Source organism: Centroberyx gerrardi, chromosome 7, assembly GCF_048128805.1.
Source record: "Centroberyx gerrardi isolate f3 chromosome 7, fCenGer3.hap1.cur.20231027, whole genome shotgun sequence".
In the NCBI taxonomy this organism is placed as follows: domain Eukaryota; kingdom Metazoa; phylum Chordata; class Actinopteri; order Beryciformes; family Berycidae; genus Centroberyx; species Centroberyx gerrardi.
In genome coordinates, this window is record NC_136003.1 from 14,633,957 (window position 1) to 14,655,342 (window position 21,386).

General features: G+C 42.8%; 1 protein-coding gene across 1 annotated transcript; it reads left to right on the plus strand.

Moving 5' to 3' along the window:
* Positions 1–6,411: 6,411 nt before the first annotated feature.
* On the plus strand, positions 6,412–19,354 carry nacc1a (nucleus accumbens associated 1, BEN and BTB (POZ) domain containing a). Its single transcript, XM_071902538.2, is given in 9 exon segments — positions 6,412–7,162; positions 9,697–9,850; positions 10,430–10,702; positions 11,219–11,831; positions 12,179–12,349; positions 13,660–13,685; positions 13,687–13,766; positions 13,954–14,051; positions 16,726–19,354. Coding segments are annotated over 8 exon segments (1,698 nt in total). The 5' UTR covers positions 6,412–7,162; positions 9,697–9,724; the 3' UTR covers positions 17,037–19,354.
* The last annotated feature ends 2,032 nt before the right edge of the window (positions 19,355–21,386 follow it).

Here is a 21,386-nt window from a genome sequence, read left to right on the forward strand (position 1 = left end):
TTTTCCACGTTTTTTTTCTGTTGTTTTATGAGTTCTGAGTTATTTGCAGCAGGACTGTGACTATGCCTATTAAATTTTGTTTCAACTTTCTGAGGCAATGCAATGATGTCATAAGATTTAATTTCCTCCTTCTTAAAGCTGCACTAAGAAATTTGCATGTTGGTAGCCCCAAATGGCAGCGAGAGGTAACTGAGATTTAAGCACATTAACACCTATAAATCATATAAAGTGATGTCAGTAAACTGCACACAGCATGCTTATGTTTATCAACCTCTGGTCTGTGATTTTTTATACTTTCTTTTATACTTGTGATTCTTTATACCAAAGGATACCAAAGGGGGAACAGAGGCAAAAGATCCCCACATGGAGCACTCTCTCACTTTAGGCTGATAAGACAGGTGTATTTTTATATAAGAATCTTGCCTAGTGCAGCTTAAGAATTCATAACTCAAAAATCATTAAACAGCAACAACAAAAACTTGGGAACATTTAGGAAAATATCCACTTGGGCAGAATAACAACCTAAAGGTAAACTTTGTAAACTTTGAAGCATTAGCAACCTTTTGATTCTAAAGTGATACATAAATGCCCCATGCTTTTAGGCCTAGTGAACAGCATTGGGGAATACCAGACTACATGTAACAGGATCACAGGAATCCTGCAAAAATGGATCCTATGATCCATGACAGTTACTAGAAAAACACATAACCTAAAGAGATTACAGATACTCTTTTTTTTTTTGGGGGGGGGGGGGGGGGGGGGGAGTCTTCCAAAGACTTGCAAAGTCAGGTGGATTGGAGACTCTAAATTGCCCATTGGGATGTATGTGAGTGTGATTTTCTGTCTATCTGTGTTAGTGCAGTAGACTGACAACCTATCCAGGGTGTTCTAGTGCATGCTGGTATAGGCTCCAGCCTCCATGACCCTGAAAAGGAGAGATAATGAATGAATGAATGATTAATAACTGTTGTAGATGACTGTAACACCATTTTAATTGGAGTCTGTTCATTGCCATACAGTGTTCATTCAGTAATTTGTAATGCTAAGTAACTGAAAGTATTACTGAGTTTGTGTATTCCAGAGGATTACCTTTTAAAGATAAGGTGAAACCTAAACCTTGGCTAAATGAGCATACACAGGCTGGAAAGAGAGAAAGTAGGAGAGAAGAACGTAAAAGTATAAAGCAAATACATTCATGACATTTTGAAAGACCTTATGTCAAAGTTTTAGAGGGCAGTAAAAAGTCACACTGAAATGAAAAATGACTTTTTCACCTTTTGTGCTCATTCTTAGTGTTAAACCGAGACCGACTCAAGACCAAGACCAGAGCGTATCAAGTCTGAGTCAGGACCAAGACTTTGAAGGGGGTGAGACCGAGTCAAGACCAAGACCGAGTCAAGACCGAGACCAGACCAATGCAAGTCCATTTTCGAGACCATGACTGTAATCATAGTGATGGCTCAACATTTACACCATTTCTCTGCTAAAATTCCAAAAGAAAGAAAGCATTATTTAGGAATTTTAGTAAAATACAAATGGATGTACAGTATGTGCTCAGTGACAGAAGGCAATCCTTTGATCTGAAACATTGCAATTCGATTTCACTGACCTTTTTAAAGGCTCAATACAGTGGGCAGAATGAAACAGAAGTATTAAAACATAGCTTCACTACAACATCCAAAATTATTATCAGGTTATAGCTGACCCTTGCTTTTATGTGTCAGAAAAACACTAATATTTTCATAATTTACTTTCATGTATAGGCTACAAATTGTTTTTATGTTATAGTCTTTTGACTTAGACTGTTGTAATCAACATAGGTAACGTCGTAATAAGAAAGTAAACATTTTTGTAATTTGACTTTTGGCTGTAAAATATTTATTTTCAGAAATGAAGCCACTGAGACAATTTAACAATGTGACAACTTGCCCCGCTCTCCCCTAATCTGCCAGAGCCCTGTTGTGCAGATGAAAGTGAAACTTAAAATTCCACAATTTACTCGCCTGTGTTAGTAATGGTATAAACAGTAACCTGATAACACATCTTCTGCTGTCCTACAGACTTTAAAGGTAACCTTGTGGAATTTAAGTAGCCTAACATTAGTGAAATTATAATTTAACGATAATTGAACGCGCCTTGGGCCTGTATAGAATCACTGCTTGTTCGAACTTGTTTTGCAGAACACTGTGATTTCTGTAGGCAAATTGTATTATAATCATTCTCTTCTCTTCAGCCACACATGGTGCACTGCTGTCCCACTCTATCCTGCGTTCTCTTTCTTGGCGCAGCTCTGAGGGGGTGGGTGAGGGTGGCAGCGGTTAATTGCTTCAAATTAGCCAAGTTATTGGTTGCAATTTGAAGGGGGAAGTTTTACATCCAATCACAGTAAAAATCAAAAAAAATCAGACAATGCACCGGCAGGTTATGACGTTACTACAGTTGTGGTCTCGACTGGTGAGATAAAATTCCGAGTCCTCTTTGTCCGAGACCGAGTCAAGACCGAGTAAAAATGCAGTCGATTCCGAGACGAGACCGAGACCTTCAAAGTGTCTTGAGACCAAGACCGATCTCGAGTAGGCTACTACAACACTACTCATTCTAACTATCATACTATACACCTATCTGACAATTTATACCAAACAAAAAGACAAAAACTGCTTTTTTTGTATTTTTATAGCAAAATCTCATTCCTCATTTGTTGTGTAGGCTACCAGGAGGCGACATAAAAATTCTAAACAACAAAGCCATCACAGACTTTTGAAAAATTCTACTGCTACACCCCTCCAATCAATTAAAAGTGCCTTTCTCTCCCTATCCGATTGGTTTACACCTTTGAATGATCCTTCCCCATATTGTGTCCCACCCCAATATCCTGTTTCAACAGGAAATACATCACATTACGGAAGCAAGATGCTCTCAAAATGCAGTTTCATTGTGACTTTAAAGATAGTGGCTTTTTTCTCTGACCTTGTGTATAAGAGTTGTCACAATTAGGGCCCTGTTTAAGGTAATAGACTCTCTCATTAGGCCTACTCCAAGTTATGGTATTGAAGTTGACAAGTGCAAAGAGTTTCTAACATTTTTTGTCAAAAAGGTTGAGAACATAAGGCCTCACATCACCCCCACCCCTAATCAAGCTTCATGTTCGTAGGGCGAATACAGCCATTTTGAACCAAACTCTGTCTCAGTCCTGACTGATGCAGAATCTCATATGAAATCATTTATATTTTATCTACTGTCAATAGGTCCTTGGCATCAGACATATTCCTTTACAGGTTTAAGCAGGCAGCGGTCGAGCCACTCCTTAAAAATTAAGCCTAGATTGCTTAAAGCAGCTCTAGGGACCAATCTCCAGATTTCCATTTATCAAAACCTTTAGAGACACTTGTCTCAACTCAACATATAGCTTTCTGTTGCAAATCTAAATTACTTATTTGAGAAATTTCAGTCTGATTTTAGAACAATGCACAGTATGGAGACTGTCTGTTAAAATGGCAGAAGATTTTGGTGAAGGTTTTATTCTAGTGCAGCCTTTGACATTATAGACCACAATAACATCTTAACTGATTGCTTGAATTTCTGGTTGGGCACTAAGGACACTGCACTAAATGGGTTCAGCTCATATCCTTCTCAGAGAGCCTTCTCTGTTCAAACTGGAACCTCATCATCATCCTCAGCAGACATTACCTGCGGGATTCCCCAAGGCTCAATTTTAGATCCCATCCCTTTTTCTGTTTACATGCTCCCTCCTGGCCTCATCACTTGTAGACATAATATCTCCTTCCACTGTTGATGCTGATTAGGCACAGTTACCTGTGAAATCCAGAAATTCAGATAGCCAAGCCACGCTTAATGCCTAAATCAGCTAATGTGCACTGAATGTACAAAATATTAGGGACACTTAATCTTTTCATGAAGTACACTGATGAGGTGAATCCAGGTAAAAGCCAAAATCCTTCATTGATTTCCCCTATTAAATCTATACCAACCACAAAGGAGGAGATAAGGAGAAACAGGTGAGTCAGACAAGGATTTTAAGCTTTGAGACAATTATGGTGTGCATTGTGCAAAATGGGCTACAACTCAAAATCAGGAAGATGTCCCTAATATTTTGTACATTCAGTGTAAAGTCAGCTGCCAAAAACGAAGAAGTTGTGCAGTTTTGTTTAGTTAAGAACCATCTCTAAAATCAATCTGTTTTCATTGCTTACCAATGTGGAGATAGTCATCCACAATTTTATTTCCTCTTGTCTACAATACTGCAACTGTTTTTACTCCTGCCTATATCAAAAGTCTTCACAATGCCTCCAGCTTGCAGACTGCAGCAGCTAAGACTTCAGCGGGTGTGAATAGAAGAAATCACATTACCCCAATTCTGGCATCACTTCACTGGTTACCTGTTAGTTTCAGAATTGACTTTAAGATTTTGCTGATCACTTCTAAAGCAGGATTAGGTTAAGCCCCCAGTTATATCTCCAAAATCTTAACCCTTTATGAGCCTATGCTCAACTTTAGATCCCAGAGCAGGGTTCCTTTGGTCATTCCTAAATCTAAAGACTAAAGGAGACAGGGCCTTCGCCATCAACACACCTACTATTGTCTACATAATAGGTAATATGGACAAGACAAAACAATGAATCTCCAGTGACTACAGATTATCCCCACATTTATAATGGAGGTTTACAGTATAACCCCAATAACCTCACACATAGATTTACAACAATAATAGGTGATTTGTTCTCAGTATCACCTCAGTTACACTACACCCCTAATTAAAATAATTCAGACAGAGAAGTTTGTGTTTCTCACTGCAAGGGACACAATACTCAACAGAAAACACAAACATAAGAACATAACAATTAAAAAAAAAAAAAAACTAAATCATTTTCCATGGACAATATTTCTATTTGGGTCTGCATAGTCAACATCAGAACAATCTTCCCACGGCATTGTATAGCATAGCCAAGGTTTTGTTTCTTTCTGTCCCACAAAAGTCATAGCCGTAAACAAAATTCTTCCCACTTTATACATATTCAGTAAGTCACTGCTGTCATGCATGGTGGCAGGTTATTTTGAAGTCATTTATTCATAAATGCATTAACACCAGAATTGCATTTGTGTACTGTTGGCATATGAAATATGTATGATGGTTATTTGCTGTGCTTCCAGCTTCACATAGGTAGTATGAATAAATGTATGAAAGTATAGATGCACACAAGAATGAATATTAATGCACATAAATGCATAGACTGCTACATATGGATGAATATCTTGCTGGAGCATAGGTCTGTAGGCACATGCCTGCAAGGCCTTCGCCTGTAAGTAGGCCTTCACATACTTTGTAGGGTATAGTAGGCATATACGGAAATTCTAGCAAATACATTTGTATATGGTATGGTATGTACGTAGGATAGGTGTGATATAGCAACATGCATTTGGACAAAGGTTTCACTTGTTTATACTCAGTTAGGGCGCGGCTTTATGCCTACTTTGTATTATGTGCGCGCACCGAGTTCACCTAAGTTAAATAAGTAGACACACACACACACACACACACACACACACACACACACACACACACACACACGGCCTACTTTTCCCATTTCTCTCGCACATATGCGGAGAGAGAGAGAGAGAGAGAGAGAGAGAGAGAGAGAGAGAGAGAGAGAGAGAGAGAGAGGGCAAGAAAGAGAGGCGGTTTCTCTTTGCAGGCTGCTGCTGTTGCTGTGCCAATGCGCAAACAGTCTACGCCGTGGGATAGGTCTCCCCAAATTGAGGCTGCGCTCGAAACGATCATGCGATTGAATGACGAGCGCGTCATGCTTGTCTTCCTCCTCTTCTGTTCTGTACGATCAGTGGCTCTGTGTTCCGCAATCCCCTGGGATACTGTACCGCCCTCGATGGCTCTGCTATCGGCGTTTTGCTCACAATGAATGGCTGCTTGTAGCAAGGAAAAACGGGGAGAGAGAGCGCTGCGTCCCCTCCATTGAAACGCTCTGCATCAACTTCCCAGCGAGGGGGTGAGTGTCTGTATCTGCCGATGTGTGAGGCGCCCTGCCGGGGTCGTCTGAGGATCCACCAGCGGCGGAGGGGGGAGGGGGGAGGGGTGTCTGTGCCGGTGTCCCTAGTTAGCACGGGGGATTTGGGTTGATTATGAACGATTCAGCGGATACAGGACAAAGTTTTGCTTTGCGCTAGGTATGCGACTTGGGGGATGGGTTCCAGGCTGGCACAGTCATAAACTTTATTATGTTTGCTAGGCTTTCTTCCAACGTATCCATACCGGTAGAAGGTATTTCAGCGAGGAGTGCAGTGTTGGTAAATGGTTAAATTCACGTAGCCCATCTCACAAAAATGCGAAAATGCATTGACAGTCAGTTTTTTGGCACGACAGCACTTGCGAGAGCCGGTTATAAAGAATTGTGCCTTGTTGTGCTCCCACCCCCCGCTCCGTGCCGCACTGGTTCCGTCTGGCTCGCCCTCAGCTGCTGCGTGTCCTGGGATGACCTGTTGATGTCGGTAAAATGGAGAATGGCAGGGGGAGCGATTTCCCCCATCACCAAATTATTTAAATAAGTAACATTTGAGATTGACAACCGGTGTCGCGGCACGGCTGCCTCGTCGGTACAGGCAGCAAGTGTTTAGTTTTTTGGGGGACTATCGCAGAAACGTTTGAAATTGTGCAGCGGGCTGTGTGTGAGAGTGTGCATGAGGTGGATGGTGCGCCGGGGCGAACCCAAAATATTTAACAGTGTGTTAGCTTAGCTACTAGCAGCCTCTATAGGCCTGCTGCAGATAGGAGAGGGCATCAAACATTTCAGTGCTACCCGGGCAGGAGAGAAAAGGTGACACATTTCGGACCGTCTTTGTTGACTGGAGCGGAATTGGACGAATATACTCGAGTACCTTCTGACAGCACGTAAACACACCGTCGCCCTCAGCCGGGCATCACCGGGGTTTGCTGCCATCCCCTGTCGCCCCCCCTCCCTGCCCGACTCTGGTGCCAGCAGTGGAGCACTCCGACCGGGTAGACTGGCACACGGCGCGGTCACCCCCGGTGCGGTAAAGAGCTCCTTATCTGTTCCGCTTGATCCGGCATCCTTTTCCGTTCATAAACGTTTCTGCAGTGAGACAGACGCACGCAGTCGCCAACACTCACAAGGTATGCACTGTAAACTGTTTGCTTACACTGTTAAACTTCAATATGAATGTATCGGCGTTGAGAAGTTTTGAAACGGACGACGGTTGTGTTGCTTTGATAGTTCGACTCTTCGCCTGTGATGAGGAGATAAACGTGAATCAGTCCTGTATGTGTTGAGTTGATAGGAATAGCAGAGCTAGCCATATTGCAGGCATGGGCACATGAGAACCAGGAAATGCCTATAGAGGGAGAGCATTGTGTGCCAGCTGTACCAATGACTGCCTACTAATAATCCACATAGCAATGTAAAAGACTTTAGCCTTTGCTGTTTTCATACTTGGAGCTGGACGAACTAGAAACTGTTGTTCAGACTTAATATAAGTTCTGAAATATGTTGACACTCAGCCCATCATAACATATCATAAGCCCTTCGCATGCTAGCAAAACATTCTTTAAGCTTCCTATGAAAAGACTTGGGTCTTTAAGTATGTTGAGAGTATGTTTGACCTACTTTTCTCTCTAGGCTGACTTTGCTGGTTGGTATGAGATCTAAGCCACAGGGTGAGTTAGGGTGAACTTCATTTGTTCGAGTTGCTGCACTCTAACCTATATATTTAATCGAATAAGGACCTGAGATGATCCCTCTCCTCTCCAAGAACAACCCTCTCCGCAGGCCCCACTGCCCCTCCTTGGTGCATAAATACACACACACTCACACTCACACACAGTCACATTCTCTCTCACTTTCAGGGCAAACTGTGCAAACACACCCTGCTCTCAGCCCTGTGTTTGTGTGTGTGTGTGTGTGTCGGTGTGTGTGTCTATGTGCACGCATGTGTGCTTACTGCGGCTCGCTTGCCAAACTGTAAACAAGCAGTATTGTCTAATGTGTGTGTGTGACTCAGTGTGCCTTTTGTGGGTTTGTTTGAGTTTGTGTGTGCGCATCTGTGTTTTAGTATGAGGGAGAGGGAGCTTGAGAGAGGCAGAGACAAAGAGAGCATTTCTCTTTACCCTGGAGCTTGGCTAAGTCCCAAATGAAGGGCTTTGGATATGATGGGGCGGCTCACTCCAGCCTTCATCAGTCAGTCAGACTAAAGTTGGTTGTATGCCTCACACAGGGTGGGCTTCAATCATTCTGACTCCAAGTATTCTCACAGTATCATCCACTGTCATAGTTGTGTATGTGTGTGTGTGTGTGTGTGTGTAGCGTGCATTTATACACAAGTTTAAAGTGGTAAAGCATCCGTGTGAACATTATCTTCATTTAGGCTATGCATGTACACACTAGACTGTGCTGTGTAAGCCTCTATCTTAACCCAGCTGTATGTATATGCACAAACACTTATAGCTGGCATTCTGGTTTGAGTAGGGATTTACGGGCACTGAAATGCCATGTGGGCTTATCAGTGCATCAGTTGTATTGTTTATTGTTGTTCAGGTTAACATAGTGGATGTCCCAATGCTGAAAACCGGATTCCTCCCCTTACTCTTCTATAATTTGCGGCCATTCATGTGTAGAATGAGCCTATGGTACTTATAGGATTCAAAAACACAAAAGAAGATATCCTGTATAATTCCTGCCTGCTGTCTTCACATATCCTGTCATTGAATGTCAGTGAGTGTGGCTGGAGCAGGCATGAAAGAAGTAGCCACTTTACAGCATCAAGACATAACCTAGCCTGCACACTATGTTCATATCCACAGTTAAGGGGAACATTGGTTCGGTTTAACTTAATATTGACAGGCATAATATAGGAATCTTCTAGAGGGTGCAGGGCAAGGGGGTATGTTTGCCTTTGACTGTTTATGGAACTGAATGGAAACATGCTATGTCATGTTTGTTTAGGCCACACATTTTGCACATACAATAACAGCGTGACCCAGTTATCTAAGGACACTGGATTTTATAGCCCAGAAGGTACAACATAAAAAGGCTTTTACACAGCCTGCTTCTGGCAATAAAACGTACAGTAAGGCTTTCGTTAAGTATCGGATTAATGCAATGTAGATGATCTTCAACAAAACTTTGTTTCAAATACAATATCCCTGAACTAGCCAAAAGCCATTAGTAGGAATTTGTGAAGAAGTTTTGGCCTATGTTAATTGGATATGCCTAGGATGTAATTCCTACTTAGAAATTCCTATATTTTCTAGAATAGAGGCATTTGATTCAGAATGACTAGGCCTAGTAATAATCAGAAGACTAGGCTTTCTGCAGCTTTGAAGCTGTGAAAGACTGTCAGTCCTTTTATACTCTCCATAAATGTAAGAGTCACGTTCCTCAACTGATTTTGTTTTGTTTCAGTCTACATAGATTTGGCCTTTCATCTCAGATTTGAATTTAAAATGATGGCACACTGTTTAACAGCTGCGATCTGCCTTGCAGACAGTTAACCTTGAATTTCCTGTCTTTTAATAAAGCATTATTACACTTTCTCACATTGCCCACTCATCCAGTGATTAATTGTCACAATTATTCCTTCCTTCCTTCCTTCCTTCCTTCCTTCCTTCCGTCCTTCCTTCCGTCCTTCCTTCTCTCCCTCTCTGCCTATTAGACCCTGTGGTGGTGTGCGTAGGCGCACCATGGCCCAGACCCTCCAGATGGCGATCCCTAACTTTGGCAACAATGTACTAGAGTGTCTGAATGAGCAGCGGCTGCAAGGTCTCTACTGCGATGTCTCCGTGGTGGTCAAGGGTCATGCCTTCAAGGTGAGGCACTGTAGGTTTCGACATGGACAGCAAGTTATTGTTTTGATCATGGCAAAATCATGGGTTTGCATCCAGCCCGGGACCTTTGTTGCATGTCATCTCCCACTATCTCACCCAAACTTTCCTGTCTCTGTCCACCAAACTTTAGGTTAAAATGCTAAAAAAAAATCTTTTTGCTTGGATGCTGTTTGCCAGTTTGTCTCTCTAGGGGACAAGAAGGAATAACTTGATTTGTGCAGTTTCAAATCCCACATCTAGCTACCCGTTTCCACCTCCTTCATAACTGTCAGTCAAAACTACTGTAAAGATGCACCTAGGGTGGAGGCATGGTAGCCTGATGGTTCGAAAAACAGTCCTATTACCGGAAGGTCTCAGGTTTGATCCCAGCTTTAGCTTGTATCCTGTTGAAATGTCCTTGAGCAAGACATTGAAACCTGACCCGCTCACTCATTATAACTCACTCAGTCAAGAGTGGAAAGGCCTAAAATGTAAATATCCAAAACCAGCACTCCAAAAAGCGTAAACATGCTATTCTCTAGAATTTCAAGGGGACACTTAACCACTCTTCCTCTGTCTTAGGCCCATCGAGCTGTGCTGGCCGCCAGCAGCTCTTATTTCCGGGACCTCTTCAGCAGCAACAGTAATGGTGGAGGTGGTATTGGCAACGGGAAGAGCCCCACCGTAGTGGAGCTGCCCCCGGCCGTGCAGCCCCAGAGCTTCCAGCAGATCTTGGCCTTCTGCTACACGGGCCGTCTCAGCATGACGGTGGGGGACCAGTTCCTGCTCATGTACACCGCTGGCTTCCTCCAGATCCAACAGATTATGGAAAAGGGCACCGAATTCTTCCTCAAGGTAAGGCTGTGCTAGCAACGCCACTCCTGTGGTACAAAAGGAGGATAGCTACAGAGGGTATAGCTCTGTTTCGATGGCTTTGAATCAACCACTCTTTCTAATTTTTCCTAGTGCAAGGCATAGAAATGGGATGCAGCTTCTTTATAATGTGGACACAGTGGCAAGAAGATCAAAGTTCAGCATTCCGCAATCATTGCTAAGCTGACATGTAGCGGGGAGGATATAAAACTATTTTAAGATTAAAGTAAGGGTATGATGTCCTCTGCACAGCTCCAAATCTGTGAGGTGCTGGTCAAATGCAGGAGAGGAACATCCAACAAGGAATAACTGTTTTCCGCACTTTCAGACTGACTTATTCACATTACTGATCAGTTTTTATTCAGAACTTCGGCAAGTAAAAGCATAAGAGCGAACTTAGAGTAGTTGTTTTTCTGTTGGTATATGTAGTACCATGTAGTGCAATGTACTCTTGAAGGATGACACTGACACAATGTTGATTTCCTCATTCATTTGCAGGTCTCCTCCCCCAGCTGTGACTCCCAGGGCCTGCACACTGAGGAGGCCCCGCCCTCTGAGCCCCAGAGCCCCGTCACACAGACCAGCGGGAGCGCAGGCCGGCCTGCCTCCTGCCTGACGCCGCTCCCCCTGGTGTCGCGAGTGAAGACGGAGCAGCCGGCTAGCCAACCGGAGGCGGCCTCCCCTTACTCGGTGGTCTGCACCCCCGTGGCCAAGCGGCTGTGGGAGGGGGGCAGCAGCCGGGACGGAGGCGGAGTAGGCTCGGGGGGAGGTGGAGGGGTCAGGAAGGTGGCCCGTTTTTCCCAGGAGGCAGTGCGGGGCAGCGCCATCCAGAGCCCTGGAGCGCTGGGACTGGCCATGGGCATGGGCGCCAGCGGAACCGGCCTGGCGGGAATGGTGGCCGGCGGCGGCACCAACGGGAGCTCTGCGGCGGGTCTCGGCATGTCGGAGGGCGCCAGCCCCGGCACCATGAGCGCGTACGCCAGCGACTCGCCCATCAGCTACCACGATGACGAGGAAGAGGAGGAGGGGACGGACGAAAGTGCTGAAGAGCAGTACAGGCAGATCTGCAACATGTATACCATGTACAGCATGCTCAACGTGGGTGCCGCAGGTGAGGGACGCGAGACAGAGAAGTATACTCAATGATAGCTCAATGGCAGCTGCAAGAGTGAGAAAGTATTTTAATGTGGAGCAAGGTTTTGGTTGGATTTACACCCACTCAAATCTTTCTTGCACTTATGTGACAGATCTGTTTTTTCTTCTCTGTTGTCTAAACAGGGAAAAATTAGATTCAATGCTTTTTTTCCCCATGGTTTGACATCAATAAAAAGATCAGTTCTGTCTCATAATGGAGATAAATCAGACTTGAGCTGGCATGGTATACTACCACAATAACTCCTCTTTGTGTGTAAATGTGATGAGTTTTTATTCTCATTTTGCGGTTTTGTGTCTCTTCAGCTGCTGGTGAGCGTGTGGAGGCCCTACCGGACCACACAGAGACACGGGGTCGGATGCGAGGCAGAGACCTTACGTGTCTCCCCACAGAACTCATCACTCAGATAGGCAACCGCTGCCACCCCAAACTGTATGAGGAGGGAGACCCTGCTGAGAAACTAGAGCTAGTCTCAGGTATGTTTGTGTGCGTGTGTGTTAAAAATATCTGTCCATACAAATCTCAGACACCAGAGTCTGAGAGGAGATGGTAGAATTACTTAGTTGTTGTTTTCAGGGTTTTAATCCCAACTATTCTGGCCTTTGAGATAAACATATCCAAGCATATCAAAGTCCTAGGCACTAATTCAGTACCTGACCCACATGTCTATGAAGTATAAGCTACATTAGGGCAAGGCAAAAAACATGCTCATGCATATACATGCATGTAAACTACAGCTACAGTAGTTGATTCTAGGGACCAAAACAGAACAAGGCCAATGCCAGTGATGTATATACACTTTACAGGAAACTGTCCTCAAATGACTGAGCTTGGCATTGGCATGCAGATAAGGCAGCAGCATTGAGCATGTGACTCTGTGAGCTTAATATTAGACATGTCAAGGACATCCTGTGACTATGTCTGTATTACCTTATGGCCAGGGTTACATGCCTTGCAATCTAGTGTGTGTGTGTGAGAGAGAGAGAGAGAGAGAGAGAGAGAGAGAGAGAGAGAGAGAGAGAGAGAGAGAGAGAGAGAGAGAGAGAGAGAGAGAGAGAGAGAGAGAGAGAGAGAGAGAGAGAGAGAGAGAGAGAGAGAGAGAGAGAGAGAGAGAGAGAGAGAGAGAGAGAGAGAGAGAGAGAGAGAGAGAGAGAGAGAGAGAGAGAGAGGAGAGAGAGAGAGAGAGAGAGAGAGAGAGAGAACGAACTACAACCAGCATTGGCCAGCTAGCAAGCAGAGTAAGGTAGTTTACTATTTAATTGAAAAATGTCAAAAGAGCAAGAAGAGAGATGTATTGTGTATTCCCAAATGCAATTCTGTATTTCATTGATTAAAAGACCTCATATAACTTACATCTGTCTGATACTGTATATTATGAATTAATGTCATAAAGATATATGTCTGCCTAAAAGGATGGGTAAGCTATTCTGCATATGAAAAGGTGGGTAAACTGAGTTTGGGTGGCTTTGCTCTACACCATACACCCTGTGTATGTGTGTGTGTCTTTTTGTGCTTGTGTTCAAAGCTGTAAGACTCAGTGCTACAACTCATTTAATTAAAGTACAACTTCCTTATTCTCAACCTACAGCTGCAATACGTGGTACAATCTCTCACTCTAGGATCGTACTGCGAAATCGTCACTAGAACCGCAAACAGTAAATGGCCGGAGAGGGAAGATCCCAGTCATATCCATTACATGACACACAAACCCAGAACTCCAATAGGTTACCTACTTAAAATCACTTTTTTTTTGTGGATTGTTGATATTCTGCACATGTATCACCAGGTACTTCTGTGTACATATCGCGAGCCCCAGCTAATGAACTGTCACGTGAGCGCCGGGACCAGACACAAGGTGCTGCTGAGGAGGCTGCTGGCTGCCTTCTTTGACAGGTTAGTTTCCTCTGTGTGTGTGTGTGTGTCTAGTTCTGAGAGTTGTCTTGTCTCACACGTAAAGATAACAATAGCTTAGTTTTTTTTTAATAAAAAAAAAAAATTTGTATTCACTGGCATAAGAGTAATGACACACAGTTTTGTTTTCTTCTATTCTGTACAACTCATTCTTACTCTACTGTTTCAGGAATACTCTGGCCAACAGTTGTGGAACAGGCATCCGCTCCTCCACCAATGACCCTAGCCGCAAGCCCCTGGACAACAGAGTGCTGCATGCAGTCAAATGTAAGCATGCATGTTTGTCTTTCTGTGGGTGTGTGAGTACAGGCATTCAAGCAAGTGTCCACATTTGCCTGTGATGTGGGATACACATAGATGGGAATACTAAATAAATGTAAAAGCATATATTGGAAAGCACATAGATGGCGGGATGTGATGTTTGACTTTTCGATTGGTCAGTGGCTGAGATCACCTGACCAGTTAAATATCTCTATTTTTAGGCTCATTTTGGAATACAGATGGGTAATCAGTTGCTACCCACTGTGCTTGAGTTCCCTTAGGTATTGATCAGAGAATAAAGGTAATAACACATGCTGACCACTAGAGAGCGACATTCACCCTGAGACTAAATGCCAACTACAGACAGACCCAATGAACAAGAGTCCTTAAAGATGGTGGCATTGTGGCCATGTGGTCCTCCCATAGCGCAGCATGTACCCACGCTGCTTCTGAACTGGCAAGAGCGAATGCTGACAGTTGGAGGCTTTGCACTGTGGGATGTGTGTCATGATATCCAAGAGAATAGATAAGTAAGCCAGTCAACAGGAATTATGAAGAGTACATTTGTAGGTCAGAAGTGCATGATGGATATGTAAGTCAGATTCTCCACCTCTGCTTTAAGTGTTTTTATGATCGTCATGTTTTAGACTGATTGATTGGTCTGAAGTACTGAGCACAGCACATGACACCATGTCGAGCCACCATTACCTCACATATACAATATGCATAACATACACAGCAGACTATAGAGATGTATCACATATGTACACATAGCACTCTACAGCTGTTTGCATTTGAGCAGCATGCAATAGAATGTTGGAATATAGTGATCTGTATAGTCTTCAGTCTATAGTATGTATTACACTGTAGGTGAGGTCCTGTTATCCTTGATCTGTGCGCAATCCTGTCCTGTATTTATTCAAAGTTTATGTTTAGGAGGATTAACACTATATTTGGTTGAGAAGTTCAGTTATGATCTTAAAGGGAACCCCACCATTAAACAGAAATCACGTGTTATTCCAGCATTTGTTCAGGCTTGATTTGTAAAGATGAAAAAATCTCTCCTAAAGTTTCATGGCTGAAACAAGCGAGCCAGCAGGGCATGTCTTAAGAGACAAGTCTTTTAGCTGCTCCATTTACAATGTAACTGTTTTCATCATTCTGGCACATTCTCATGTAACCGCCTCCCTATAGCTAATAAAAAGAAACATGCGCCTCTAAAATCTGTGTCAGGACCTGCAGGACCTGCGGGAGTCCCGCAAATATGTATAACTCTAAATTAGTCTTCTGATTCCTAGCTTGGGGATAGTTGTTCTTGTTTATCAGTATTGGCCTGTGCAAGATAGCATGTCGCTCTTGTTATGTGAAAACCTTGTAACTCCAATTTTTGAGTTGTTTGATTTTCACATTTTAACTTCAGCTGAAGGATTCCATGCTCCTCTGTGGGTTTAGAAAATTCTACCACCCTTGGTATTAAAAACCCACAGGATAAACACCAAATTGCATGGTGGTTAAGCTCTTCCTCCCAGTTCCTGAAAACTTTTTGGAGAAAAAAAAAGTCATTTTGGAGATACAAGGTTTTTACCCAACAGTGATGATATGTAAATTCATAGATGAGGGTGAAAATCACATCTGATCATGAAAATTTGACTGGAACAATTATAGTGATTGATGAATTGAGCGACACAGGATAAAAATCGGGCTCCAACAACAGGAGCCCGATTTTTGTTGCATCGACAAAAATGTACTAAGTGGGTGGGCACCACACTCTGCATTAAAAGGAATGTTTATTTTACTAGAGAACATTAAAAACATAACGTTTTGCCGAAGGAGACCACATTCAGAAAACGTTCAACAAGAAAATGCAGCAATATACGTATACACATTCCAAAAACAATTGGGAGAGACACAAAATGATGTCTGGTTTGCTGGTGTCATGCCAATCAGGTGGGGGCACAAAGCAGACAGCTAATCATATAATAGGATTCAAACAGCAATATGCATCAAAAATGAATGAATGAATGAACTTACAAACAAAATCACCAAGTGCTGCGTACGACAGTCAGACAATCGTATAGAAGTCATTGAAACCAACAGATCAGGCAGTAGGTAAAAACCAAAAGGTCTCTGCTCTTCTATGTTTACACATACCTGTGCGTAGTTTATAGGATGTTTCTCCTACATCCATAAAGCCACATGGTCCTTTTAATGGCGTAAATGATATTGGTGGTGTTGCAGTTGATTATACCTCTAATAAGTATAGTTCTTCTGGATCTAGGGTGCAAAAACGGATGTATTTTCCTTGTAAAACAGCATTGTGCGCAGTTGCCCCACTTGTAATTCCCTGAAGGGGAGATTGTCAGGCTTGGTAATAGTGGGATGTTTATTGAGAGTGATTCTAGATTTCGTCAGGGATTTTTCAAGTTTTTCTCTGTTCTGCATGCGATGGTTGGAGCTGTGTTGAGGAGGGAGCCAAGCAAGGGGTCTGAGGATACGATGGGCCAGTGTTTGGTGACAATAGATAGAAGCTCAGGGCATTGTGGGAAGTAGGTGGTTAAGGAATTGGTATGGAACATGTTCAGGTTCTTTTGGTTTCCCTGCTTGCAGTTCTGATCTGAGAAATTACAGCATAGGGCGCAATCACCCTAACACTTTTCTCTTTCCTTCTCTTTCCCGTCAGTTTATTGCCAGAACTTTGCCACCAGCTTCAAAGAGAGTGAGATGAATGCCATTGCGGCCGACATGTGTACCAACGCGCGGCGCGTGGTCCGCAAGAGCTGGATCCCCAAGCTGAAGCTGCTGATGGCCGAGAGCGACGCCTACTCCGCTTTCCTGCCCGACGCTGTTAAGATGGAGGACGACACCCTGGGGGCGGATCCGGCGTTCGACCCCGCCTCTTTGGAGGCTGCCGGCGGTGCTGGCGTGGAGTCCGGCGGCTCTTCGGGTGAATCGCTACCAGGTGTGGGCGGGGATGGAGGGCCGTTATTTTGAGCATCATGTCCGGGGGAAGGTTGAAATATGATGACACATATACCAGTATTCCCCTATTCTGCTCGCCCCCTCACTCTTTGGCCCCACGCTGATCTCTCACACCTGACTGTCTATACTATGTTGCTAGGGTAAACAGTGGTCGTTACCCTGCTGTAACCAGGAAGTGAAAACGATCGTTTTTTTTGCTTCATGACTGTACAATGGGGTTCGATGAGAAAGGGGAGAGGGTGTTTTGTTTTCTTCCACTCGCCCTCTGCTTCCCCTTGTCTTTTTTAGGTGTGTAAGCGCATCCACTGTCGCATATTAAATACATTCCCTGAAGGGGGGGGTGGGGGGCGGGGGTTGCCAGTGCAGTCTGAGGAGGGAGGGATGGCTGGATGGACAGATTGGGAGTAAAGGTGGTTAGGATATTGAATGTAAGCGTCAGTGGCATTTCTCTCTGTGCCAGCCTGACAAATTGTATTCCAGCCTTGGAAAAGGAACTAAAATTCTAAATGAATAAATAAATAAATAACACTACCGGTTCCTTTCCCTCTTCATCCCCTCGCATCTTCCACCCACCACCCCACAAGTATTCCCCCTCCCTTCCACCCCGCCGCCCCTGAGACCAGAGAAAATCGATCACACCCAAGTGTTTCACTGTGCTGTGTCCTATATATCTCATCTTTCTCTGTTTTCTGAAATTTTAGCACGTTTCTCTGTCTGTAACCCGACAACGATCCAGAGAGAAGGGGAAAAGCTTTTTACTGCGATGATTGTGAAGAAAATTTAAGGGGAACAAGTAATAAAAGATGGTCATATTTTTAGAAGACAAAATATATTTATACAAGCACACATGCCTACGACTGGTGTGAGCAGAGAGAGCGAGAGGGATTGTTTTAAAATCTCGATCATCATGTTTTATTGTATTTTAAGCAGCAGTTTTGCAAAGAGAGGTCTTGACAAATAAGGAAAAGCGCTATTTTTGCATAAAAAATGTGGTATAATGATAAGAGTAGTCTTAACATAGGACCCTAAGTCATTTGTTTTTATCTTTATTTTGACAGCGCACAGAGTGATGGAAAGAGCAGTTGAACTGCTAAATTTGAAGCATTTCATCTTCTGTTCACTAGCCTATAAGAAATGATGAGACTGATTCAGATGGCTCGACTGTTGTCCATGGTAACTATTTCTTGGTAGGTTGTGAAGGTGCAACTTTTACCACCCTAGCTAAACCTTTTCCTCAAAATTTTGTCGCTTAAGTGTAGAAACGCAAAGCTTCTATTGACCTGACTACTTGGCTAGCCTCTTCTTTGTGTTAAAATTGAAATTGTAAAGAAATTACTGACATTTTGTGCAAATGCAAAAGTCACAGGAAATATTTATGGAATATTGGAATGTGCCTTTTAATTGAAATCAATAAGCAGAGGTCTGGTGGGGAGAAGAGTGATGTCAAGGAGGAGGCAGTATTGATTGAAGCAAATGGGTGTTATGCTGTTGTCCGTGTGTGTGGGTATGTGTGGGATATAGTTCTTTGCTTAAGAAGGAGAGTCTCTGTATTGCGTGGTTGTGTGTTTCAGTATGTGGTTTATGCATGTATCTAATGTATTTCCATGTTGTAATACCACCTCCTCAATATGGAAATTCAAAATGGCTGACAGTTTTACTTTGGAGTTCGAAATGATTTTGCACCTTTCATGAGAGCTAGAAGGGAGGTTTCTGCACCTTAATCAGATGAACCAGTGGTTCATGCACCTTTTAGGAAGGGGATGATATGTTGTGTAGCAAATGAACCTCTTTAGGTGACATATGACGTTTTTCACGTCTGCCTGTTTTTCTTGTACACGAGTGGCACAAACTCCTAATGTAAATAATCAAGAAGACTGTTGAGCTGAATCCCAAGTGTTCTTGACTTCTGTTGCTGGATGCTTCTGATTATGATTAGTGTGGGAGAGCCCAACCCACACCTTTTGTATTAATTTTGTCTTTTTGTACCTGATTTTGTCTTGCTGAAACATCTGAGATGTCAACGTTTAACGTTTTTATGTGCAAGTTTGTTTGTGAGAATCCTTTTGAATGCATGTTGGCCTGTAGATCTGAGGTCGATAAAGGGGATTCATTATTCCAGTTGCAGGATGTTATAAAGGTGATAAGTTGTTTGGGTCTGACTTGGGTTTGCGTTAGTGTTGTTTGTAGGGAGACCTGTGATGCTCTCCCAGACAACTCTGATTGCTTTCTCCTTCTAAAGGTATAACCTTTCTGAAAATGTTCTTGTTTTGCTGAAGACAGGTGTACTGTAAAGACTTGGGAAGATAAATAATGCTTCTTATTCAAGGCAACTGAGTCAATTTGCCAATTTTTCATTGAATAAAAAGGTAAATCAGAAAAAAAATAAAAGAAAAAAAAGTTAGATAGAGCTCCATCTATTTTTCCATCATTGGTCAAAATTATGAGGATGGGTTTACTTAGTTTGTCCAGGAGAATTATAGACAGAACAAAAATACCTTGTGTGTATTCAGTAAAGGTAATGGCAACAAAACCTCAGTGAGCTTTGCACTTGACTGTAGAAGCCACATAGTCATAGACAACACATGAGCGACCCCCCCGCCCCCCCTCCAGTACCTTTGAGGAGTGTTTGTGGCTTTGCTTCCTGTCTTAGCCTTCATGCAGCTGGTGTCATGTTTCAGTTCCACTGTCAAGTTTATTCATGCGATTTAGAGAGAGAGGCAAATCAGTGGCAGAAATATTTCATGTAGTTGAGAGTTTGAATTATAACGTGCAGGCTTAAATTGCCTAGATCAGTGGTTCTCAACTGGTTCTATCAGGACCCAAAATGTGAACTTGTAGAGCTCGAAGTAGATCCGTACAACATTCTTGCTCCCTCTGCCATTTTTTTTTATTGTGACATTTCAACCGAGTTGGTCTTTGCCGGATGTGATGAGTAAAAATAAAAATAGTGAAAGTGCCATTACAGCAAAATCATTCTATATATGCTGACTTTTAAAATCAATTAAAATGAGAATCCTAAAGATGGTTTTCATAGACAACATGGTCCGCTTTTATCTAATGTGAAACCTTAGAGTTGTATTTCATAGGTGCGGCCTGTCTGTGACATTCCTGGAGCCTGACCAAAATGAGCTACACAAGTAATCAGTAAAATCTTAGTTGACACTAATACTAACAAGAATTCAGTGTAGGAAAGCTTAAATAGCGGTATTATGATTGCATGATATATGTTTAGTCATCAGTAACCTGGCAGCAGCAGAATTCTGCACAATTTGGAGCTATGCCACATCTTGTCAATTAAAATAGGGGAACAAGGCATTACAGTCATCAAGGTGAGATGATATAAAAGCATTTGTAAGTTTGCCAGTGTTATCAACAGCCAATCCAATCTTCGTAATGTTCCTAGTAAAGTTGGTAAAAAAATATGTATGAACCAACTTTTTTAGTATGTTGCTCAAGGTTTGAAAATAAATCCATGATAACATCAGAATTCCTAGATACTGGCTTTGTGTACAGAGTTAAAGGACCAAGAGACATGCGTTCAGGGCCAATAACATGGACCTTTGAAATTAATTGAGAGAAATTTTGGGACATTCAATCCTTGACAACAGTTAGGCAACCATGGATCACTTCCTACTGTCTTCCCCAGTAGCCCTCCACTTTCCTTAGAAAGTAGGGTAAAGTTAGCTCCGCAATGGAGCAACAGTCGAAGCAGGGAGGCCCAACTGGTTTCCAAGTGGGACTAGCAGATTTTTCTACTTGGTAACAGTTGAAAGCTTATACTCCATTCTGAGTCATCAACCACTGCTGAAATATCACAAATGAAGCAGCATTCATGTCATAATACACATAAATTTATTATTTCTTATGTAAAACTTGTTAAAACTCATTGAGGCAAGTGAAAAATGGTTAGAAAATGCTTAAAAGCAAAGAACAGCCAAGCAGAAACAGAAATGTCCATGTTGCTCCAGTTCACACAAGTATAACATTTACGTGACCCAATCAGAATATCCCTGTGACCCACTTCTAGGTCGTGACCCACTGGTTGAGAAACACTGGCTTAGGTGGTAGTTTGTGGTCAGTTTAACAATTATGAATAGCTAAGGTAAAGGTATGGGTCAGGACGCTGATCTGTAGTCAGCATTCAGGGGCAAATGCACCTCATAGCAAATGATAAACTTCAAACTCCCTCACCCGCATCCTGCATGCACAGTTCATCTGCAAAAGGCGTGTGAGTGTTTTCTACTTTCCCGTCTGCGTTTGAGGACAGAGAGCTTTTGTTTTTCAGTATGTCCACAGCAAATCCTAATTTCTGTACATGTCAGCATATGTGTTTACACTTTGAAACACATATAGACCTACACA